At 38.4% G+C, this 27363-nt stretch overlaps 1 protein-coding gene across 1 annotated transcript in view; it reads right to left on the bottom strand.

Moving 5' to 3' along the window:
- Positions 1 to 26510, bottom strand: part of LOC121868117 (anaphase-promoting complex subunit 7-like) — an 81937-nt gene extending 55427 nt beyond the window's left edge. Inside the window, exons 1-3 of the mRNA XM_042368399.1 lie at positions 26367 to 26510; positions 16154 to 16376; positions 12449 to 12630 (exon numbers count right to left, since the gene is read on the bottom strand). Of these exons, the coding sequence (XP_042224333.1) occupies positions 12449 to 12630; positions 16154 to 16376; positions 26367 to 26432 (471 nt within the window). The 5' untranslated portion in view covers positions 26433 to 26510. The remainder of the gene's footprint in view (positions 1 to 12448; positions 12631 to 16153; positions 16377 to 26366) is intronic.
- Between the last annotated feature and the right edge of the window lie 853 nt (positions 26511 to 27363).

Below are 27363 nucleotides of genomic sequence, written 5' to 3'. Positions count from 1 at the left end.
CCCAGCCATCTTTTCTACTAATGTAAGTGTTAAAAAACCTAATATTACTCATATTTCTCTTAATTATTAATTGTGTGTGCATACCATCATAAAATTAAGAAGTTATTTTTACTAAAATGTAGGTATTGTGTCTGAAAAAGTGGAGTTTGGGGGTCGGCCCGGTCTCTACTTCAATTAATCCCATATGTTATGTTGTTCACTTTACGCGGGCCGCCGTGGGTTGAATTAACCGCGTAAAGTGAGGGTTCACTGTATACAGTGGGAGACAAGTTCCACAGACTCTCACTAATAGTCAATCAGCCATAGTACATGTATTCTTAATAGTCGCGGGGGTTAGGTTCCAGAAAACTACCGTGATAAGCAAAACCGTACATATTGAAACACATAACATTTGGGAAAAATTAGTTTCATCCCACGATTCCAAAGATACATCACCTAAATAACCAAAATATACCCCCCAAAATGTGTAGGTACACTAAGATATAATACTAGTAACATATCTTTCCTGATTAATTAATAAAAAGTAAACAATGTACAGTACAGTAAGTCCTCGCTTAACGTCGTGTTTCGGTTCCTGAAAACCGCGACGTTAACAGAAACAACGTTAACGGAATCAATTTTCCCCATAAGAAATAGATAAAATACGGGAGTTATGTTCCCCAGCCTCCCTTTGCCCCACAAAATACATTACATAAACTGTACATAAATTCAATGGAATTTTTATTGAAAATAGTATATACTGTATTATACATCCAAAGATATAAACAAACTAAATCATTTTGTATTGTACTCACTGATGGGCGGAGGTGGAGCGAGTGTATGGTGGGTAGTGGAACGGAGGAGGGCGGGAGAGGAGGAAGCTTATGGTCTTACGTTGCTTCTTCACAACACTAGCATCACTAACACTAGATGGGCGCTTGGAAGCCATTTCGAATGGTTACAGTACTGTACAGTATTTAGAGCAAAAACACTTAAACACGCATGAACGCTGTGGAAGCCTAATAAAAACTGGGGACGCTATGACGCTCCGTGAGGGAACATAGTGCGCCAAGATGAGAGAGGGTGATGCGCCGTACAAAGTAGCCCGTGACAATGTTATACCGGATCGGCGGGACGTTGTCCGAAACATGGGTATCTAAAGAGTAGCGAAGTTTTAACGAAACAACGTTGTCGGGAGCGACGTTAATCGAGGACTTACTGTACTGTACAATATTGTATCATGAATGACTCATAGTGCAATGAATGAGAGAGGCAGAGTGTCAGTGAGATGCAGTGGGTGGGAAGGAGGAAGGAAGGTGGGAAGCAGGTGGGAGGCAGTGGATATTGTGCTAATCTGCTCTGGCTAAGGCAAAGCCATCACTGAAATTATGATTTTGGCAGTGATAATAGAGGTAGTGGTGGTAATCATGGAGCTGGTGGTGGAGGGTGAGACTGTGGTAAGTGGTGAGATGATGCATCAATTGGTTGTTTGGTAACAATGGCTGCAGCATTGCTAGACACAACTGACCAGCTGATGTCTACCCACAAAACTGAGTGTAAGTATAAATGAACAACGTCTTATTCCTTTCACATTACGTTATATAAATTTAAATTATGGAGAGACAAAGCAGAAGGGTGGGGGTTATTAGAGAGGTGGAGTGGAAGGAAGTGGTAACATACAATGGGTCTGTTGCCAAGTGCATGCTTATCCTTGTCAGGAACATCGGAACAATCAAACAGAGAACACACACGTCTTCATCTTTTTCACAGGTGCCATGGTGGAGGGTTATTAAAATTTACAATAAGTGCACCGAAAACAAGCACGGAGCAGGAAACTGACTTCACACATCAACCAAACAGCATGAGGAAACAAATGTTATTGCTGGAAGCTGGAGCCATGAGCCGTGCTGCCATCTCTTGGCAGTTTCTGCTATGGCTGGCTCTAGCACACCCCCCGCTGTCCCAGAATAATTCCGAGATAACCCTGATCAATCAGTGATAAGCATACACGTGGTCGCAATTGAGGATATTCGCCTGGTCGCCTGGCACTGGAGTCACGTGTGATGCCTGGTGAGGTGCCTGTAAGTTATTACTATAAATTTGCGGTCATATCAACATCAACGAATTTAATATTATTAATAATAATAATATTAATTATTATAATAATGTAATAATAAAGATTATTACTACTAATGATGAAGATAATGATGATAATGAAGTATTCTGTACAACAACTGTGACGACGTCCAGCAAGCTTCCCATGTATCGCTTTCTCAGTTCACACCAGCGCTACTTTTTTCTGTGCTCTCATTTGCATTGTGTGTTTATCACGTACCTTTATAGTGTTAAACACTGTTTCCCCCATTGAGCATGTCTGGAAAATGTCCATCTGCCTCCTCTGGGAAGCCTAAAGCTAAAACGACACAAAAAACAATCACATTGGACGTGAAATTAAATGTGATCACTCGCCATCAGAGAGGAGAGCGTGTCGGAGGTTGGCCGCTTGTTTGGTTTAAGTGAGAGCACTGTTCGTACCCTGTGCGGTATATGATGGTTCCCCTAACCTGCCATTTACATGTATTCGTATGGGAAAATTATGTTTAATTTACGCATTTTTTAATTAAGCGGTGGCTTTCAAGAATGTAACCCCCTCGTAAAATGAGAGGTTGGGTGTATATTATTTTATGTACAAAGACTTGCTCCTTCCACACTCAAACTATCCTCCAAGCTATGTGACAGTTCAGCCGCTCAGCCGGGCAATCACTCGGGGAGGGAGCGTGGAGGGAATGGTGAGTCGGCATCACGTTACAGCCCACTGCCTCCACTTCCCACACAAAACACACCCGTACTCTTCACTTTTCTTATTTTATGGTTTCATATTTTCTTTATTTCTAAGCCACATTAGTGTTAAAATTATTTTTTCCTCAAATGAGCTTGGATAAATCATAAAAAAGCTGAGCTAGCGACAGATGCTGGGTTGGTTGACTCACGCAAGAGCGAGACCCAAGCATAAGGGCAGTTCAGGGGGTCAGACTTGTATAGTTAATCAAGGTTGCATACTATGGATACTCATACATACTCTTAAAACCCAATTGTACGGTAGGGTCGTGATATATGACAAGATAGGGTCCAAGGATGTTTGCTATATACTAAATTGCGATATGTAATTACAGTCATGCGTAGCTTAACGTCCTAGATACGTTCTTGGAAACATGACGTTAACCGACTTGGACGTTGTCCGAACATCACATTGTGAACTTTGTATTTATACTTACGTGTATGTGGAATACTATATACAGTGGGGTATGCTATAACGAACGGATCCTACTACGAATATTCCTATAACGAACGGTTTTACCTATAAAATTGAGAATGCTATAACGAACGCAACTCCTACAACGAACGCGGATGAATACGGGACTATTTCGCCTGGCGCATGAATATTGTTGTACCGCGACCCACAACAAGAGCGTCAGGCGCCATCTTTGTCTCATTGTGTAGCCAGTGCACCACTGTTATTGTTGAAATTTCGTCTTTTAATGTGGAAATTCGCGTTATTTGTATAACTATTTTGTTGTACAAGTATACAATTGTAACAATGAATCGTCCAAAGCGAGTGAGAAAGCTAATAACCCTTGAAACTAAGAAAGAAATTATAAAGAAACGTGAGAATGGAAGAAGCATTGCGAAACTTAGTGATGAATATGGGATGGCTAAATCGACTATATGTACGATTTTGAAGAATAAAGGGGAGTTAAAAACAGTGCAAGTGGCTAAGGGAATCTTTAGACTTAGCAAAGCAAGGTGTAATGTGATTGAAGAGATGGAAAATTTACTCTTAGTGTGGATAAAGGAGAAAGAAATGGCAGGTGGTAACATTAGTGAAGCTATAATTTGTGAGAAGGCTAAACAATTGTTTGAGGACCTTAAAGCCAAGACTCCCAGTGGAAGTGATAGTGCTGTGCCAGTGTTTAGGGGTACCTGCATGCTGAATAACACTAAGGTAAGATAAAGTACCGTATTTTTTACATTTTCCACAGAATTTTTTCAGTGTTAAGTGGTTGTATTTGGGGGCCTGGAACGGATTAATCCTATAACGAACGAATGCTATAACGAACGAGGTTCTGGAACCAATTACGTTCGTTATAGCATACCCTATGCGATACATATACACTCTTATTCTTAAATCACTACTGTAATGTGATACAGGTGATTAATTTTTATCTCTTGTGCAAAATATATGACATTTATATTCAAATTATTCGCTGTCTTGCAAGGATTCCAGCAATGAAAATTATATTCTCCTAACTTTAGTCTGAGATATTATATAAGATAAAAACTGTAAGCCTAAAACCCTAGCTAGGAGGGAAGGAGGGAGGGGAGCGAGCAGGAGGTGAGGTGATATGTTTGACAGTTGGCGCCAAGGTCTCATGTGTGTTTATTTCACAGTCCTTAAGTGACTAAGCTTCTCTCATTCTAAAATGCTAGTGAAATGACCTGAGAGAATATAATTTACATTGCTGGGATTCTTGTAAGATAGTGATTAATTTGAATATAAACAAGCTATAATTTGCACTAGACATAACAATTTTAGTACCGCAATCATTTAGTACATGTATAGACCAGGTTTGCCATTAGGTCATTTATTTCTTTTACATTTCTTTTAGCATGGTGTGTGCATGTAAATGAATGAAAATATATGAAGAAATTTCTGTAAATCTACCCAAAAATACAGTTGAAAAACTTTACATTATACAGGTGCTCCCCTACTTACGACTGCTTGGACTTACGTCCATCGGTACTTACGACCTACTCTGACCTTACGACCGTCGGGACATACGACCGCGGCAGTCGTGACCAAAAATATTTTCAAATGACGCGCGCATTTTCTATACCGAAACGCTTCTGTCCCGGGCGAGAGCGTGGCGGGCGGGCTTGGGTTGCCGCGTGGGTGCACTCAGTGGAGCACTTAGTTGGTGTTTGGCTATCGTATCCTATACTGATCGCGCTGTGAACTTTCGTTATTATCGTATATAATTGACTTTATAATGACTGAAAAGGGTAAAAGTGAGAGTGCTGGAGGTGCTCCAAAGAAAAGGAGACAGGCAATTACTTTTGAGATGAAAATGAAGATAATAACTCAGCATGTGAATGGAAAGACTGTAGCAACAATCTCACGTGACCTAGGTTTCTCATACTCAACCATATCCACTATTCTGAAGGACAAGGAACGTATTCGTGATGTAGTGAAAGGAACAACACCTATAAAGGGAACTATAATTTCAAAGAAAAGACAAGGTCCTATTCACGATATGGAAAAATTATTGGTGATATGGATAGAAGACCAGATACAGAAGTTTGTACCCTTAAGCCTTCTAACCATACAGGCTAAAGCAAGAAGCCTGTTCCAAAGCCTGAAGGAGCAGGCAGGAGATGAATGTGATCAAACCTTTACAGGAAGTCATGGGTGGTTTGATAGATTTAAAAAACGCTACAGTCTACACAATGTTAAGGTGAGTGGAGAGGCAGCTAGTGCCAATGTTGGTGCTGCCAAAGCTTTTAAGGAGGAGTTAGAGGAAGTGATTGTGGAAGGGAATTATTTGCCTGAGCAAATATTCAATGTGGATGAGACTGGATTATTGTGGAAGCGCATGCCTGAGCGGACATACAATGCCAGGATTCAAGGCATTAAAGGACAGAATTACACTTCTGTTGGGGGGAAATGTTGCTGGTTTCAAGCTAAAGCCCTTCATGATCTATCATTCAAAGAACCCCAGGGCTTTTAAACATGTCAGCAAGCACACAATGCCAGTGTTTTATCACAGTGATAAGAAAGCCTGGATGACCTTAGCACTGTTTGAGGATTGGTTCATGACTTGTTTCATTCCACGAGCCAAGGAGTATTGTCTGCAACAACGTATTCCATTCAAGATTTTGCTGATTTTGGATAATGCTCCGGGACACCCACCACACCTGGACGACATGCACCCTGATGTTAAGGTAGTTTACATTCCACCTAACACTACCTCTATCATCCAATCCATGGATCAAGGTGCTACTGCTGCCTTTAAAGCGTATTATTTATGCACGACCTTCGCTCAGGCTGTTGCTGCTACTGAAGGTAGGAAAACGCTCAGAGAGTTTTGGAAGGAGTACAACGTTTTATCATGTATAAACGAATAAAGTTACATATATCGAGCCAAAAATAATAGTTGAAAAACTTTTTGTAGACAGAGCTTGGATGGCTAAATTTTACAATGACCAATAATTTTAATATAACAAAATGCACAAATATTTAAGAACACAATTTTCTTGATAGTTACTCCAATGGAAGCAAATGTAAACATAGAATAGATTACTGAATTGGCAGACTAGCCCGTCAGCTGATCAGCTGATGCTCACAACAAAACGTGTTTGTCGAAAGGATTTTGTTAATCTAAGTTTTGTTCGTAAACCGAATTGAAGATACTTATGGGAGGTAATTCGTTAACCGAAATTTCGTTAATCGAGGGACCACTGTACTGTATACTGTACCAGTAAATTAATGTAATATATAAAGATAATACAGTACTAATAAATAAAATAAAAGAAAAACTGCATTGCCATTTGGCAATCATTTAACTACACCCTGGACCCTGGAGACAGCCAGCAGCTGAGATCTAACACTGCTCCCCCATCCCCCACTCTGCGAGCAAACTCCAGCGCACAAAGAAATGTATATTCCCTTCATGTTTTTGACCTTATGAATATTATTATTCTTTGCAGAGTCTGTATAAAGGAATGTGTAAGCATGTAATTGAGTAAAAAAAATAAATTATGTACTGCATATCTACCAGAAATTATGAGTTGAAATAACCATAACATGTGTAATGATTGAATATCAGACCATAGCTTACAGCCCAGAGAATTACAACACATATAACAGCAAGTACACTACAGACCTCGTGGTACCCAAACATATCAGGTTGACACTCCCCAGGTCAAGACCCAAGGGACCTGACCTCGCCCGCTAATTACCTGAGTTAGCAGGTGACTTGACCTACAACCACATCTGAACACAGCTGTCCAGATCTAACCAGTTGAGTGTTAAATGGCAGAGGTCAAAACGCTGGCTGTAGCTCCCATATAAAGCCCCTGGAGTCTTGCCCACGAGGTTATTCTGATTCTGGCCATTCAGGGTCATTGGTCATTGAGAGGTCATTCTGGTCATTCCTTATTCTCTCCCGTTCGGGTAGGCAGTCTGTTCACTTAAGCAGAGTCACGCTCGTCCTCCCCCCAGGTCGGGAGGGAGGCTCCCGACCAGATCCCCGCCTCACCAGCTAAGCAGAGTCTCGCATATGAGACAGCCCAGCCAGCACCCACTGGGCCTACGTCAGGGTACACATGAGTCTTTGTCAGAACGATTCCTAGGATGAGTTACCTACTGTGGGAAGTGTATTCATTCATGCTTCTCTCTTTACATTCCTCTTACTATAAATATTCTGTCTATATGTAATCCTCTTCATGTGAGCTCTCCCTCATTATACATGGAACACAGCTCGCACAAAGAAATGATCATTACCTTTATATTTTGCCCTAATGATACCCTTGTGATAATACAGTAAAGCCTCCGATAACAACGGTTCGACTGACAACTTTCATATTTAAGACCCAACTCAACTTACGTCCTTATTTCATTCGTATTTACGATCAAAATATAATAAAAAATTAAATAAAATTAAATTTTCATATAAATAATAACTAAATCCCAATATATATTATATATAAAAAAAATTACTCTATAAAAAATGAAGAGAGCCTTGCACAAAGAAGCTGCCCGGCTAATGAGTGGTAAACAACAGTCGGAGCTTGGCGGGCCTTTTGTTTTCACACATCTGGAACAGGAACTGGAGAAAAACTTTCTCAGGTTTCATACAGCATTTTTGCATCCCTATTCAACATGAGCAAGAGAGCAAGTGATGGTAGTGTTGTTTCAAAAGCTAATAGAAAGTGTATAAGCTTAGCCGAGAAACTAGATGTGTTAAAACGATATGAAAAAGGTGACAGGTCTGTGGATATTATATGGAGCAAGCAATGATACATATTTTCTGAAGTAGATCCATTAACAGAACAAAGCATTAAAATTTAAATAAATGCAAATGACCTCTACATAAAGATGTATAATGAGAAAAGAAAGCAGCTGTGCAAGGTTCTTTTGACAGCTTTATTATTCAAAGGCCTAAACCATCAACTTCAGCTACACCATCAAATTCAGCATCATAAGCAGCTTCATCAACAACTTCAGGTACAGCAACAGTTTCAGCAACAGCTTTATGGAAAGCTACAGCTTCAGCCAGAGTTGAACCTAATGACTTTATCATCTGAGTAAAAACTCGCACAATATTCAGTGGCTGTTCTTATGTTTTAGACTTTAACACCATTGGTGAGTATAATTTTGTTTTACTTTCGTAAATATTATCTAAAACAGATATGAACAGTAAATAAGTGTTGCTTTCATATTCACATGCAGAGAATGACGATATGTTTTCACATGTACGCACTTACTGTACATACGTTGGCGTTCCCAATCGTTTTGCTTTATTTCTTTACCATTAGTGGTTAGCTACTTGTAGTGTTCCATTTCTTAAGATTACTAAAAACATACATACAGGTATTCATTTTTTTTAATTAAGTTCACTACAGCTACAACCAGGGTTTTATTTTCTTCAGTTTCTTACGTAGAGCCATCGTCACTCACGAAAACAATGCCATCTTGTCTCCTCGTGTGTGTTTTAATATTCTACATGTTATTAATGAATTGCATTGTTCATTTCAGATATATAAACATTAATTCAATCAAATACATATTCATTAATAAACAATAATGAATCCTTTGTACATATTCGTAAGATAAATGACTGTGTTCCACTATCAGTATCACATTTTCTTTCATATCACTGGTTACTTCTACTGTACATAAAATAAAATAAATAACATACGGTACATATTTTTTACATTAATTATACTACAACAACAACCAGGGACTTATTTTCTTCAGTTTCAGGTGGATAACTGACATTATGGGTGTAAACACTGACAACAATGCCGTCTCTTATCCTCTTGTGTTTTAATATTCTAAGCATTATTAATGAGTTGTACTGTATTGTTCATTTCGCATATACGTATAAAGATTAATTCAATCAATACATACAGTATTACCCGCTTTACACAGTTACACAGTTTCACTTTACTTTCCGCGATTTTGATTTCTCACACCTTGCCAGAACCGGACTTTCACTTTCTACTCATATACGCGGTGAAGTATATATTTTTTTTTATTTAGCTCATAAAATTCATACAAATTACCCGGCCAGAATATAATTTACATTGCTGGAATTCTTACAATATGATGATCATTTTGAATATAAACATCATGGATTTTGCATTAGACATACAAATTTTAGATCTAATGTAATAATTTGGTTTACACAAAGCAAATATTTTATCTTTTGTGCAAAAGATATGAAGTTTACATTCAAAATATTCCCTGACCTGCAAGGAATCCAGAAATGTCAATTATATTATCCTAACTTTAGTCTGAGGTATTATTTATTACTAAAAGTTAAAAATCTAGTTTTTTCACCCAAGCATTTCTCTGGTAGGGAGGGAAGGTGGGAGGTGGGGGGGGAGGGTTGGGACCGACCGACCCAGCTGGCGTGAGTGTGAGGAGGGGGGGGAGGCAAGGTGAGGTATTTTGATTGACAGATAGTGTCGTGAAGAATATTTTTTTTTTTATTACCTGAAGATATTTGTTTTAGCTCATAAAATTCATATAAATTACTCGGCCAGAATATAATTTGCATTGCTGGAATTCTTACAATATGATGATCATTTTGAATATAAACATCATGGATTTTGCATTAGACATACAAATTTTAGATCTTATGTAATAATTTGGTTTACACAAAGCAAATATTTTATCTTTTGTGCAAAATATATTAATTTTACATTCAAAATGTTCCCTGACCTGCAAGGAATCCAGAAATGCCAATTATATTATCCTAACTTTAGTCTGAGGTATTATTTATTACTAAACGTTAAAAATCTAGTGGTTTCACCCAAACATTTCTCAGAGAGGTAGGGGCCAGTGAGCTGGGAAGAGGGGGGGGGGGGATTTGAGTCCATTATTTGAATGGACATTAACCTGGCGACTGTATTTCTCTTAAATATTAATTGTGTGAGCATACCATAATAAATTTAGATGTTATTTTTACTACAACATAGGTATTGTGTCGGAAAAAGTGGAGTTTGGGGGTCGGGCCAGTCTCTATTGGTATTAATCCCATATGTTCTGTTGTTCACTTTACGGGGTTTTCACTTTCCGCGGTACCCTGTGGGTTCAATTGACCGCGTAAATCGCGTAAATCGGGTACTACTGTATTCAGTAATAAACAATAATGAATCATTTGTACACATTCTTCAGATAACTGACGCTGTTTCCTTAAATGTGCACGTATATGTTGGCGTTCCCAATCCATCTAACTTTTTTTTCTTTGCCATTAATGGTCAGCTACTTCTACTGTTCCATTTATTTACATTAAATATCGTTACAGTAGAATGTCAATACAACACGAGATATGTTCCAAGAGAGGTCGCTTTAAACCAGATTCGCACTAAATCAAAGTGTTGTTTCAATGGAATAATTTAGTTTGGTACTTGAGAGAAACACAAAATACTTAAAAACTGAGTCTACCCAAGATGCACCTCAGCCCATATCCTAGAATAAACAAAACATTGTTTTTTGTAGTATTATGTTAAAACAAACACTCATAAATCAACACAGCTAAAATTAAGGGGTGTGAAATGGTCTGTTTACTAGCGATCAGCTGATGTGAAGATTAGGGAGGGGAGGGGGGGGTTGAGGTTATATGTTTGACAGTAGTGCTTATTTATTTTTCTGACCTTAAGAGTGACTTAAGTTTTTCTTTTATAAAAAGTCACTGAACTGACATATTCAAATTAATTTTATTACAAAGGGTTAAAAAAACTTATCTTCTATGCAAAATATATGACATTTATTTTCATATTATTCACTGTCTTGCAAGGATTTTAGCAATGTAAATTATATTCTCCTAACTTTAGTCTGTGATATTATATAAGATAAAAACTTATAGCCTATAACCACCCAACCCTTTAGATTGAGTTTTTGTTTTTGTTTATAAAATGTCATAGAAAAGACCAGAGGGAATATAATTTACATTGCTGGAATTCTTATAAGATAATGATTAAATTTCATAAAATCAAGCTATAGTTTGCACTAGACAAAAATTTTAGTAATCATTTATTACATTATTTTGAGTACATATACATTACAGCTTTGCCCTTAGGACAGTGTAGCGTGCCCAGAGAAACATTAGGTGCGAATTTTAAAATATGAAGCACCAGATTGACTCGCGCAAAATAGGAAAGATTCGCTTTAAATTAAAACATTGTCCTTGATTGTGGGTGTCGCTTTAAATCAATACTCTTAAATTGAATCGCTTTAAATCGATGTTCTACTGTACTTAAAACACATATATTATTTTTTTTACATTAATCTTACTACAGCTCCAACCAGGGTCTTATTTTCTTCATTTTCTTATGTAGAACCATCCTCCCAGACTCCCGGCTGTAAACATTAACGAAAACAATGGCGTCCCATCTCCTCTTGTGAGACCATTTTATTATTCATTTATATTATATAAGGTGCATTCAAAACAATTATTTAAAGAATATAGTTTGCATTTTTCATTAATTTTATTGTTTTGGGGGAAAAGAGGGTAAAAAGCCACACAAACGACATGAAAAGGTCACACTTGCAACGCATCTCATTATTATTGCTTTATTTTAATGGTAATTAATGATTCACCTTACACTGCAATATTGGAGGACACATTACCGTCATTATCCGTGGCTTTACTGTAGTACATTTGAGTACTGTACAGTTTTTCAAATCGTATTTTTGGGTCAATTTAGGGGATTTTTAGGAGTTTCTGACTTTATACAGTTTTTGGCTTTATGTGAGGTCCCAGGAACATAACCCCACGTAAGTAGTGAGTCTACTGTAAATAAATTTATCGCTATACCTCATACAGTATATTGGAAAATGTCGATAATTTTGGGAGTCATGATAAATTTTAAATATTTCCTGCCCGATTTCCCTCACGAAATAAAAAAAATTATCTCAATATATAGGAAAATGACAATAATTTGGTAACCGCAATATAAAAAAAATCGATGTACTCGTACACATATAAAGTGGCTATATATCCCGACCCCACTGAAGAGCCATACAAGATGAGAAGGCTACAGCATAAGCTCTTCTGTACTTTAAACAGATGAACTAAACACTGTAAACTGACACTTTCAACCCATTTTCTAAGAAAATACCCTGTACAGTGTACCAAAATTTGGCTACAGTACAGGATGCATGAAACTGGTTTGAGCTCACCTTTAGTACTTCTTTATAAGCTGTTATGGCAGGTCTTTCCATTCCTGCCTGTTGGTAAAGACGTCCCAATCCCATGTTAACCTTTGACGTGCGGTGTCGCTGTGGAATGGACTCTAAAAGTGTGAGAGCTTGACTGAATTGTCGAACAGCAATGTTACACTCAGCCATTGCATACTTAACATCTGTAATTAAATAAAGGTAAATAATAATACTGGGAACTGGCTTGTAATAAAATATTTAACCAATTTAACCACTCTTTTCTTAAGCAAATACAATAAACAAAATACACATGCCCAAAAGTAGTTCAACCAACAACATTAAAGCAGGCAAGACCCTTACTGTATCAATAAGGGAAGAGGCTAAAACATTCCTCTTGGAACCAAGATTTATCAGCCCAGGTCATATTATCATTAAAATGCAGGATTGATGCATGAAACTCTGATAGATAGATCACCACCAATTTGGGCACACCCTCTCAATGCTTAGGTTGTAAATTATGTTTAGTGGTAGGATACCATTATCCATTTGGATAATTTTTTGCTGCAAGGTAGACACTATACAGAATTTTCATCTACCCTGTAATTGAATCTGGATTTCAAATTCATAAGGTGTCCTAGATTTCACTATGGACTCAGGTTGGAGTCAACAGTTTTAAGGGTTCACTTCCATATCAAAAGCCCAGCTCAATCATAAGGTACATCATGACTCAAAATATTCTCAGTTCTCTGTCAATTTTGGGCCTTGTTTTTAAGGAGGAGGAAATCTAGGTATTATGACTGAGAGCCTTAATACATAATGTTTGCTTCAATCTTGGTTCATAACTAGAGGTCTACAATAGGAGCCAGCAGAACCTACATCTTCTTGATAATGGGAGAAGATTATAATTATGTCAAGCTAAGTTTCTAAAAATATCCCAACAGAGAAACCACATCCCTTAACAAAAGAAGTACAATATAAATATCTATCTATCTATCTATCTATCTATCTATATATATATATATATATATATATATATATATATATATATATATATATATATATATATATATATATATATATATCTATCTATCTATCTATCTATATATATATATATATATATATATATATATATATATATATATATACACACACACACACACTCGTGTATAGTTCGAGTTTTTAAGACCAAATTTTTAGGCAAAAAATTGGGGGTCGTCCTATACATGCGTAATAGTTTTGTTAGGTTGAACCCGTGCATGATGGGAAGGGCGAGGAGCAACTTTTAGCTTCAGACATGAAAAATATTTACCATTTACTGCCAGTAAACAATGGAAACGTAAAATATGTACCAATTAGTAATGAAAAGTTGTGCAGTTCCTTCAGTAAATGAAGCTCACCAACTTACAATAGGCTAAATTACCTTACAACGTGCTTTCAGTAGTCTATGTTGAAGTTCTTAGCACAGGCTAACTTATCATATCATATACGGTATCACAGTTCTCACTGATCTACAAAAAATACCGGTATTAAAAACCTTTTCGATATTTCACACTTAATATAATACCCGGTAATCTACTTCAACCTCCTATTGTTTACAACATCGCATGACGCATCACGCACCACCAGCTGTATCAGCTAGACGGTACACGTGTTTTTCGAATCGTTTTCAGTTAAAAAACTGTTACATCACACGTATATTTTACCTAAACTGCGCCTGAATGAATATATTCTCAGAAATAAATAGTGGTTTTGCTGAAACGTGATGTATTTTAATGTAAAATAGGATAAAATACATGACGAAAACAAAAGATTTTATCTAACCTTCCGATGTTCAAGAGAAGTTACTCATTTTTTTAATAGTTTTTGGTTAAAATATTGTTATATTACAATGGTATTCTATTCATACTGTGCTTGATATAATGCATTCACGGAAATGTAATATTTTTGCTGAAATGACGTACGTATTACAGTGGAAAGTGGGATAAAATCGTGACGAAAGCAATGACTTTCACTTTCTTTCGTTCAAAAGATGTTACCGTAATCGCTTTTCGAATAGTTTTCAGTTAAAAAACTGTTGTATTACGATAATATTCTATCCTAATTGACTTGAATAAATACTACTACGATACCATATTTCTGAATATCTTCATTAAAATCCATCAAAATCATTTTCCTTGTCATCGTCTGCAGCACCAAACAGCTTCTCCCAGTCCTCTCCTTGAACAGGGCTACAGGGTACGTGTTTTTCGAATCGTTTTCAGTTAAAAAACTATTACATCACACGTATATTTTACCTAAACTGCGCCTGAATGAATATATTCTCGGAAATAAATAGTAGGTTTGCTGAAACGTGATGTATTTCAATGTAAAATAGGATAAAATACATGACGAAAACAAAAGACTTTACCTAAGCTTCTGTTCTTGAGATGTTACTCGTTTTTTTAATAGTTTTCGGTTAAAATTCTGTTATATTGCAATGATATTCTATTCATACTGTGCTTGATATAATACATTCACGGAAATGTAATATTTTTGCTGAAATTACGTGCGTATTACAATGGAAAGTGGGATAAAATCATGACGAAAGCAATGACTTTCGCTTTCTTTCGTTCAAAAGATGTTACCGTAATCGCTTTTCGAATGGTTTAGTTAAAAAACTGTTGTATTACAATAATATTCCCTCCTAATTGACTTGAATAAATACTTGAATGGAAATATACAATATTTTTGTTGAAACTACCCGCGTTTCAGTGTAAAGTGTCGTAATAATAAATGGTAAACAATTTGCCTTCGGCACTCGTGTTTCAGGCACGGCGAGCCTCAGTTTATAGGACGTAGAGCGTTTTTAGTGAAGGTTTTGTTGTTCCATTACCCTCAAAAACGTGGGTCGAACTATAAACGAGGAATATCATAAATTAACTATTTCTTGGTCAAAAAATCAGGGTCGACCTATAAACGATGGGGGGTTATAGACGAGTATATATATATATATATATATATATATATATATATATATATATATATATATATATATATATATATATATATATATATATATATATATATATATATATATATATATATATATATATATATATATATATGCTGATAACCACAAGGAAAAAGAAAACACGAAGTTCCCAAGCGCTTTCGTGTAATTCACATCTTCAGGGGTGAGTACAGACTAAGGAGAAGTACAAAACAAGGTGTATATATACAGAGGAGGGTGAGATCAGGTCCACAATGGTCAGGTATTAGGTAATGACCCTACTAATCTTAATTACAAAATTGTCCAGTTTGTACATGCCATTACTCAAATTCATGTTGACTGCTTCGGTATGTTTAATGAGACTAGATTCTATAATGTTCCTACTGTCAATTGAATTACAAGGTAATATTGAGGAGGCATTATCCCAGTCAATGCAATGCTTATTATCCCTCAAATGAACAAACAGAGCATTGGATTCCTGGCCTGTCCTAACACTATATTTATGTTGTTTAAGTCTAGTTACAAGATCTTTACCTGTCTGGCCTAAGTAAAACATATTACATTCCATGCAAGGAACTTTTATCCCTTTATTCACCCCATACCAAAGTGAGAAAATAGAAGAGGTAACAGATAGATAGACAATACATAGTTAGCTGAACAGAAGTCTCATCTCATTTACTTAAACATTCCTTGTACAAATGTCAAATTATTAACCATAAATATTCAATAATTCTTACCTATCTCTGTAAGTCCCTCTTTGAACATGTCTGCAGTCTTGGCAACCTTGGTCTTGGCAGCAGCTTTAGCATACTGTAGTGCCTCTTTGAATGTTGCTTCTGCCCGCCTGTATTCACCCTGGTTCTGAAGTGACTGACCAACATATACCAGAGTCTGATAACGAGATGTTGGTAGTAATGAATTTTCTGGTTGGTTTTCTGCAACAGTTAACACCAAGCAGCCCTGAAAACATGTATGAGCTATTATTCTTTATAAATTTATATAACCTTTTTCTATGAAGTGAAGTCCTTTTCTGTTGTCTTATCAATATTACAGTAGAGTGGTCCCTCGGTTAACGAGCACATTCCGTTCTAGAAGGTTGCTCATTAACCGAAACCATTGTTTCAATGGGTTTTGGGTAATTGGTTCCAGCTCACCGAAAATTGCCTAAATTCAACAAAAAAGGTAGAAAAGTACACTTACTTTGAGGTGTGTATGTAGAAGGCTCTTGGATGATGATGATGATGGGAATGAGAATGGGGGTGGAGGAGAAGGGAGAAGAGAAAGCATTGGGGTGGAAGAGAAGTGCAAGCGAAAACATGTTGAGGTCGGCTCGTAAGAAACTCATTAATCAAGGGATTGCTCGTTTACCAAATTTAAGAATCTTATGGAAGGTAACTCGTTAACCGAGGAGCTCGTTAACCGAGGGACCACTGTATATCCCAAGTACAGTCATGCGCCGGTTAACGTCCTAGGTACGTTCTTGGAAACGTGACGTTAACCGAAATGGACGTTGTCCGATCATCACATAAACTTTTTATTTATACTTACGTGTATGTGGAATACTATATACGTACATATACACTTTTACTCTTAAATCATTACTGTAATGTGATACAGGTGATTAATTTTTATCTCTTGTGCAAAATACATGACGTTTATATTAAAATTATTCACTGTTTTACAAGGATTCCAGCAACGCCAGCAGATGGGGAAGAGAGAGGGTGGGAGCGAGCGAGGGGGCGTGGGGGGAGGGGAGGTAGTACGTTTGACAGTTGGCACAGGCCCAGGTCTAACGCGTCTATATTTATCAGTTCTTAGGTGACTAAGCTTCTCTCTTATAAAAAGCCAGTGATATGACCTGGGTGAATAGAATTAACATAGCTGGGATTCTTGTAACATGCTGATTAATTTGAATATAAACATGCTATAATTTGCACTAGACAAAACAATTTTAGTACCGTAATCAAATTAGTACATGTGCACTCCAGCTTTGCACTAAGAAATCTATGTAAATCTACCCAAAAATACAGTTGAAAAACTTTTTATAAAATGTACTACAGTATTGTACACTAATGTACTACATTTTTTATATCTTGAGCAAAATATATGATGTTTATATTCAAATTAATCTCTGTCTTGCAAGGATTTCAGCAATGCAAATTATATTATCCTAACTTTAGTCTGAGATATTATATAAAATAAACATAAAGAAATCATCAATCTTTTATCTTGAACACGAGGGTGGTGGGAAGGGGGCGGGAGGTGAGGTGACAGAATGTCTGGCATTTGTTTGTTTATTTATTTGAGATAAGATTTGACAGTTGGGGCTGAAGGCCTGCCTGCGTGTTTATTTATCATTACTTAAGAGTGACTAAGCTCTTCTCATAATTTTCCACCCAAACGACCTGGGTGAATATAACTTACATTGGAGGGATTCTTGTAAGATAGTAATTTATTTGAATGTTTTTTTTTTTTCAATTTAAATTTTAATTGTTTATTCCTTGATAGAGGAAGCGGGATCCTAGTGCTGTCACTTGGTACCCCTGTACCATAATACTGTAGTCCACAAAACATGTAGCTACCCGGTATGCTTTTTCTATTTGGTCCCCCGTCATACGAGTCCGTTTTCTCTCACATCAGGACGCCTAAGTCCTCCATTTTCTCTCTTAACCTTAGAGTGCACCAGAAACTTTACTATTTTTAGTAATGCCACAGAATTTGAAATTGCAACCCCAATTGCAACTTGCAATTGTTGAGGCAACTAGATATGTCTGATTACAGCAAATGTGTTATTGTCAATTTGTAGGAGAAAGATTTTATCCTCAATAGATGTAGGTTAACATTTCACCTGTAGGCAAATGCTTAGAAAAGCCTAAGTAAGGAAGCATATTCCTTTAACACAAAATATCTGACCAGTATGGGGAGGATCATCGTGTCTCCGTCAGAGGGTTGTGGAGTGGTGGTCCAGCAGGCATCACTTTTTTTCGGGGCACGGACGTATATGCGATCGGACGTTAACCCGTTAACCGGCGCATGACTGTACAACATACCCTTCAAATTCGCGGGGGTTAAGTTCTCAAAATGACTGTGAATCGACAAATTTGTGAATAACATTTGCTTACCAGGGTGGGGGAGGGATACATTTTTACTTGTGTGCAAAAAATGTATACAGTACAGTATTACCCCGCTTTACGCGTTTTTTTTTTACGCGTTTCCACGTTTACGCGGTACCCTGCCAGACCCGGAATGCTCACTTTACGCGGTGCATGCACTGTTTTACGCGGAGAGCGGCACGGGCAGGGTGCGCACAAGGTCGCCCAGTCATCAAAACATTACCGAGTTCTTCACCCGCCACCCACCACAGCCGGCCCAAGTCAGTGATAGTGATGGGGAGGATATGGACTTATATGGACTTTGAGGGGTTTGACAAAGAGGCCCTGCAAGCCTCTGGTGGATAGTGATACAAGTGATACAGATGAGGGCCAATAATCTGCCCTCTGCCTCGGAACCAACCCCCTATCCCCATGTGCCCAGCCAACTTTTCTACTAATGTAAGTGTTAAAAAACCTAATATTATTGATATTTCTCTTAATTATTAATTGTGTGTGCATACCATCATAAAATTAAGAAGTTATTTTTACTACAACATAGGTATTGTGTCTGAAAAAGTGGAGTTTGGGTGTCGGCCCAGTCTCTATTTCAATTAATCCCAATGTTCTGTTGTTCACTTTACACGTGCCTCCGTGGGTTCAATTGAACACGTAAAGCGAGGTTTCACTGTATTCCTTTTATGAGTTTGCCCTTAGGACAATTATTTCTTTTACTTGTATATAATGTGTGTGTGTGTGTATAGACACACACACACACACGACACATACAAGTAAATAATAATGGGAATATCCTCTCACAAATAATATAAAACAAATATATGTTAATAATGTTGAATCTACCTTCAAGTCCACTCTGTGCTTTGTAATTAATAAAGTACGGAGTAGACTTGAGGGTAGACTCAACATTTTTAATACCCGTATACAATTGCTTCTGATTATTTGTGAGAGTATTTTCCCATTGTTATTTATGCACACACGCACGCACGCACGCACGCACGCACACACACACACACAAAAAAAAATACAGGTAAAGGAAATTACTGTCTCTAGAACGAATGGCTCCCTGTCCCGGCCGTGAATATGCCGGCAACTTTAAAACTACCCACAGGCATTCTTGGGTACATCCAGGGTGTCATCCACGATTAATAAAGGAACACAAAATCAAAACCCGTGAATCATCCAGGAGTACTGTACAGTGATCCCTCGGTTAACGAATTACCTTCCATAAGATTCTTAACTTTGGTTAACGAGCATTCCCTCGATTAACGAATTCCTTACGAGCGCCCCTCCACATGTTTTCGCTGTCATATTAGCCCACCAATACAGTAATCGGTTCTAGGGCTTAAATTCCTTACTATTTTAGTAAATATCAAGAAGTTTGTACTATTCAATAATTTTAAAAGTCTTATATTAAATTTTTTGGTCATTTGAACAATTATTTAACATAATTTAAGTACAGGGAAACTAGTTTTTAGCGCGCCAAACAGCCTGTCAACACACCATACAAGCGTCAGTCTCTGTGTCTTTTCAGTGGAGGTAACATCTTGCTTCAGACTCTCTTCAACATAAATACTTTTTTTCTGTATCCAAGCAAATTATTGGTCATTTTGAAATTAATTTTACATATTGACAATATATAATGTAGTGCAGTGTTGATTTAAAGAAAATAATCTTTAATTATACCAAGTGAACTAAAATTTTATGGGTGAAATGGAGCCATGGGGTGACTTCTCTTCCACCCCAATGCCTTCTCTTTTCCCTTCTCCTCCACCCCCATTCTAATTCCCATCATCATCACCATCATCCAGGAGCCTTCTACATACACTCCTCAAAGTAAGTGTACTTTTCTACCTTTTTTGTTGACTTTAAGCAATTTTCAGTGAGCTGGAACCAATTACCCAACAACCCATTGAAACAATGGTTTCGGTTAACGAGCAACCTTCTAGAACGAATTGTGCTCGTTAACCGAGGGACCACTGTACTGATTTAACACCAAAAACAGAAATAGAAACACTTTCTCCTCCACCATCAGCTACAAAAAGTAATCTTTGTATTATAATAATGGACCTTTAAAGGTTAGGTCAGGTTTTCAAAGGTTTGTTTAGTGTTTATATTACTGTACAGTATATGTTTTAACCCCACATTTTCCCTCATCTTAAAAGCCCTGCCCACTTTGGAAAAAAACACAGTCGTTGTTAATGTAAATTGTCATATCTACATAAATATCCATCTCACACAGAAATAATGGCCATATTCATTTATAAGAGGAAAAAACACTGAAGAAAAACATATTTTAGTAATAATTTTCCAGTTGTGACATAAAATGAATCACCAACTGAAGGCCTTTGGACTAACAACCCTACAGACAAAGCACGGTAAAGGTGGAGGAGACTGTTATCACCAGAATGAACGCATGGAATTGCACCACAATCTCTGGAGATGTTATCTGTAAGATACTAAATATGAAAATGGAAACAATGCATAGAACCTAAAAGAACCCTGACCTAACCTACCTCATGAAACCTAACCCTATCTAACTTCCTTACCAGGGTTTCGACCCCCCGTCATATAAAATTGTTTAACCACCTTATTATCTTGGTAGACCCCTGGAACAGCAAAAGAAAATACCTTAACATTAAGGTGGGTAGAGTGCAATTATGGTATCCAACTGTTACACTTAAACAATTATTTTTCCATTAATGTCAGTTCCCTGCTGCAATTTGACACTTGTGCATCCTTCCAATAAGTCCATGATCATACATTAAGTCCTTAACAAGCACAAATAACAAATGATAACTAATGGAAAAATGATGCCATAATTCCATAAGATGCTAAGTGTCCCCTTCAGAAAGAACAATAAGATTAGCAAACAGGAAAGTGAAGCTGATTAAATTGAAAACAAAAGATAATCAAGCCAATACACTACAGGTATTTACAGTGTACAGTTAACCCTCACTTTACGCGGTCCCGCATTCCGCGTTTCCACGTTAACGCGGTGCCTTGCCAGAACCTCACGTGCTCAAATTACGCGGTACGTGAACCCCATTACGCGGAGAGTGTCCGGCGCAACGCTATTTTTAGATTCGCCCCACCCGCCACCCGCCCGCCTGTGCCCCTCGCCTCTCCCTCCTCCTCCCTCCGCTTGGGCAAGCGGCGCGGTAAGGTTGTGCAGTGTGTGTCTTTGTTGCGTTATCACTGACGTCATATGACGTATCAGACCTGTGATTGGCCATGCATCCCTACCCCCCTCTGCTCCTAGCTGTAATTGGCTTAAAGTATTATGACGTGTCCACCCGGGGGAGGGAGGGAGGGAGGGAGGGAGGGAGGGAGGAAAGACGACGCCTGACCTAGCCGCGGCAGTTTCATCCCTCAAGGCCACACCGTGTAAACGTGCATCCATTGTTCCGTAAAATGGCTTCCGCCGGACCACCACCCCCAGAGAGAAACCTTTCCTTACCTGGACCCAGCTACGAGGTGAAGTATACCATCATCCAAGAGTTGGAGAAAGGAACAAGGCAGGTTGATTTGGCGCGCCAGCATGGTGTGAATGAATCTGCGATTCGAACAATAAAGAAGGATGCAGCCAAGATAAAGGAGCATATGAAGATCACAAAGTCTACAGGTGCTTCTATGATCAAGTATTTTCACAACCAGGTGCTTCTCAAGACAGAAAAATTACTTGTGAGGTACTTGGTGCGTCAGGCGCGACGGAACATGGCGGTCGACACGCGCTCTGTTAAGGACTACGCACGTGAACTGTACATCGCAGTGGCACGAAAGATGGGAATTACAGAGCCCAAACCCTTTAATGCTTCCTCTGGGTGGTTACAGAGGTTTAAGATCTGGAACAAGATCACCAATATAAACATTGGTGGTGAAGAAGCGAGTGCTGATCGTGCTGCGGCTCGGGAATTTCCTCCGTTTTTACGTGAGATTATGGAGGAAGGACAGTACGGTGACGACCAGGTGTTTGACATGGACGAATCTGGTCTTTTCTGGAAAAAGCTACCTTCCAAGTCCTTCGTTGTAAAGAATGCCAGCAGGATTCGGGGCCGGAAGATGCAGAAGGAACGCATCACCGTCCTGTTTACCACCAATGCCTCCGGTACCTGTAAGCTCAAGTTATCGGTGATCCACACAGCACGCAAGCCGCACGCCTACAAAACCATGGACATGACCAAGCTAAATGTCCACTGGCTGACCGCACGTAAGGCGTGGATGTTCTCTACACTGTCCCTCTCCTGGTTTGATGACTGTTTTGTTCCCGATGTTAATCTGTAATGTAAAAGCTGCATTCTCAACAAAAAAATTCCAGCTCCTGAACGACTACACCAACACCAGGGAAGAGTTGCGTAACCTGAGTGACATCACCACCGATAGCAAGAGCGAAGAAGATGAGGATCAACAGTTGGAACAGCAAAAAATACTGTTCAAACAATTCTGGAGAGTATTTAACATCAAGAAAGCTGTGGACATCTTGGTGGAGTCATGGGATCAGCTGTCTATTGCTACAATTCGTCACGCATGGAGACATGTGTTGCATGGAATACCAGGTGAGAGGAGGAGTCAATCTGTGACTGGTGAGGTTCAGAATGTTGCAGTAGCAGTGGACCTTGCCAGAGAAGCTGCGCAGACTGTTACAGTTCCAGGCTTCTCCGAGACCACCAACGACGACATCCTGGAGGTGATCAGAGATCCTGAAGTGACTGCCGACGAGATGTTGGAAGAAGAACACGTCAGTGAAGAGGAGGAAGAAGGCGAGTCATTCTCCGAAGAACACAGTTTAAGTCATAGTGATATTAAGGGTGCCATGGAGTGTGCAGAGAAAATGAAGTCCTTCCTTTCCCGCGACAATGACGATGACCGCTATGAAGTCTTCCATACCCGGCTGGTGCAGGCTATGGAGCCATACATCAAGGTGTATCACTACAACATCAACGCCAGCCGTCAGCAAAGCATAACAGATTTCTTCGCCCGCAACCCACCACAGCCAGCCCAAGCCAGTGATAGTGGCAGTGAAGATGACTTTGAGGGATTTGTCAGGGAAGCCCTGACAACTGTAAGTGACAGTGATGGTGATTCACCTAGTAATGGTGATTCACCTGAGGGCCAGTAATCTGCCCTCTGCCTCGGAACCAGCCTCCATCCCCGTATGCCGACCCATCTCTTCTACTACCGTAAGTGTTCCACCTAAGTTTTAGTTTTCTTATCTAACCTTTATTTTTCCTATGTTAACCTTTATTTTTCCTAACCTAACCTCTTCTATATTACTTGTTTTTTCATACCATCATAAAGTTAAGATAAAATTTTTACTACAACATAGTTGTGTCGTCAAAAAGTGGAGTTTGGGGATCGGCGCGGACTCCATTTCAATTAATCCCATATGTTATGTTATTCACTTTACGCGTTTCTCACTTTCCGCGGTACCCTCCGGGTTACATTAACCGCGTAAAGTGAGGGTTAACTGTATATTAAAACCCCAATGAGATCCTCCAGCACTTCCAGCTTTCCATTTACTTGTTGATAAATCCTGATTCACTGATTTAAAGCTTAGAATGGATGAGAACAATGAACACCACCGGAGAATGAACGAGGGAATAATTACGGTAAACAAATTATTTCTTCACATACATAACACAAATGTTAAATTATTGCCATGTGATCTTTTTTTCACTGAATTTTTACCCTGTAATTTCCCTAATCTTTCATGCCCTGCCCACTGCAGCCGATTTATAATCAAAGGTAAAGAAATACAAAAAATAAAAGTTGTTGCATTATACTTTATGGTTAGCATTGATGACTTTTCTATCACAGCCTAATTTATTTTGATGGATCTTTTCTTACTATTGTATATTTTCATCGCTGAATTCGGATGATATTAATTTTTTGAGCAAATGCCTCATTTGGTACATAATTAGGCACCGAGTCTCATACTAGTGGCAAAATTTCATCTTTCGTGGAGATAGAACGGCTTAAATTTGTCCTCCACTCGGTGTTTTGTTTACGAAGAACTCGGTCCGAGAGGTATCTCTCACGTCCATGAGGAATGTAAAATTGCACCATATCCTCGTAAGGACAAGTAGTTTTCATTGGTTAAGTTGATGCGGTTTTCTATCAACACTTCCGCCACTTGTGTTTGTCATGAACTAAGGTTAGGTTAGGTTTGAATTAGAAATAAGTAGTGGATATTTTGCCGTTACCGGCCAATTTCCTGCTAACACTATTTTACCGTTAGTGCCCTCTGATTGGCTAAGGACTTTCTGTTTAATATGACAGAGGTCCAACCCCCCAGCCTAAGAAGTTCAGGTAATGTTGGGCTGGTTTCTTTGGTTGGTTAGGTCAGGTTCTATTAGGCTCCAATAAATGTCATCTTTTTTATGATGATAAAAACTTGTGGAAAAATGAACAAAATCGAATCACTTGGTTAGGCATGACTCCTGTTAGGCATGACTCCCGTTAGGCATGACTCCTGTTAGGCATGTTAGGCATGACTCCTGTTAGGCATGACTCCTGTTAGGCATGACTCCTGTTAGGCATGACTCCTGTTGGGCATGACTCCTGTTAGCATGGCTCCTGTTAGGCATGACTCAGGCATGGCTCTGCTGACTCTATGTTGGACATGACTGTTAGGCATCCAGTTAAACATGACTCCTGTTTAGGCATGTTAAACATGGCTCAGTTAGGCATGACTCCTCCTGGTTAGGCATGACTCCTGGTTAACATGACTCCTGGTTAGGCATGACTCCTGGTTAGGCATGACTCCTGTTAGGCATGACTCCTGTTAGGCATGACTCCTGTTAGGCATGACTCCTATTAGGCATGACTCCTATTAGGCATGACTCCTGTTAGGCATGTTTTTAGCCACACAACGATCAACTCACAGTAAAATAAATGCCAAATGTTACCAGAGTCACGGTCAAATATAGTTGTCACGTTATTCTTCAGTAATGAATGATTAGCCAATCAGAGCCCACTCACAGTAAAATAGCATTAGAAGTAACTTAAGCCAGTCCTGGCAAAATAACCTAATTTTAACACATCTGCCCAAACTACAACAGTGTTCATTGCAAAACAGCGAAATTGCAGCATTTTTAAATTAATTTTTTATGAAAAATCGGCGATGGGCAAGTTGTCAATAATCAGCTTCAGTAATTATTCAGGACTAACCCGCAGCCGAAATTGATCGAAAACAATTATACAAAAAACCGGATTTTCAATATTTTTTTTTATATTGGACACTGTTGTAGTTTGTGCAAATGTGTTAAAAAATGCATATTTTTTAAATTAACGCAACTTAACATTTGTGGGTATGAAAACAGACCTAACCAACCTAACCAAACAAAGCTATTTAAATCCTGAAGTTGATAGAAAAATATGAACCAAGAATATTTCTTTGTGATGTCATGCACCACCAACATGAGAGGACAACTACAAGCCTGCTAAGTTAACATGCACTATAAATGTAAGGAAATAATTTAATGGTCTACCAGTCCAAGCTGTGCAATCAAGAAGAGTAGTGGGATTAAACATAGCCCTTGACTACATTATCCAAAGACCAATGGAGACGGAGGGATCATACACAGGCCACTAGCCACCTCCCTTGGCATGGCCACTTTGGTAGGTGTAAACAAGGTAAGATAAATTAAATACTAGTGCCGAGTGCTGTGACAGTCCAATTAGTGGGTGAATTTAATATAATTAGCCCTTGTATAAATCTCAAGCTCAAGCACATTACAATAAGTACTGTTGACAACTGGTGAAGATTGAATGTCAGTCCTGCTCCTGTCTTCACATGCTACGTCAAGATACACTAACTTTCCTCTTTCAGATATCTTCTTACCAAGGCAATAAGATTAGAATGCAGTCCATTGTCATGCAGGAGCTTTATTTGCTCAAAAAGACACATTTTAATTCACTTGGGAGATCTTGTTATCCTTCCCACGGAATTTTGAGTTTGTTATGGTGTTTCCTTCACACCCAGTAAGGAGCGTGTACTGTATAAAACTTTATCAAACTAATATTTATCTTAGGTAAAAAGGGTTTTACTCATTACACCAGAATACTTATCTTTTTCAAGCTCCTAATGTTTGAAAATATATTTTATAATAAATCTTTTGAAGTCGTGTGCATTAATATTACTCATTTTACACATGTTCCATTGTGTAAAATACGTAATCAGTAATTCCATCTTTCTAAATTTATCAAATTATATTTACTTTATTATTTTAATCTTACAAAATATTGGTAAGCATCATATCTTAAATGAAAAAAATAATATTTTATACACAGTATCAGGAGGATGTTGCCAGCCGTAGGGAATTACCCTATTCTAGGGTAATTCAGCTTCATTTCCGGGGTCAAGAGGCCTACAACCACAAAATCATTGCCATATGACAAAGCTTTTATTTAATTTTTTTACAGAATTGTGGTCACGGCTGTGATAAAGGCCAACCAGGGAGTGTAGTACTGTGCCTTTAGTTAAATCAGTTCATAGTGTCATCAGTGACCGCGGGAGGGGTTGTAAATTACTTAAAGTGAAGACAAACTGGCAAGTAAGCTGGAAAGGCACTACTGCACTAGCGTAGCTAGGGGGGGGGGGGCGGGGGGGGCGGTCCGCCCCGGGCGGCACTTTTGGGGGGCGGCACTTTTGGGTCTGCTCATCACCCATATCTGCAGCTACTGGAGATGTTAATCCATCCCTTTGTATCGGCGTCGACCCAAAAAGAAGAAACATATGTTTGGTGAAGGATCACGAGATGCTGAATTGCCATACGACATTGAATTGAGGAGAGAAATGTTTTCTTCGCTGGACAGAGTGATCCAAGAAATAACTTTGA

This window comes from Homarus americanus, unplaced genomic scaffold (genome assembly GCF_018991925.1).
Source record: "Homarus americanus isolate GMGI-L3 unplaced genomic scaffold, GMGI_Hamer_2.0 scaffold47967, whole genome shotgun sequence".
NCBI classification, from domain to species: domain Eukaryota; kingdom Metazoa; phylum Arthropoda; class Malacostraca; order Decapoda; family Nephropidae; genus Homarus; species Homarus americanus.
This window is presented reverse-complemented; position numbering and strand designations above follow the sequence as displayed.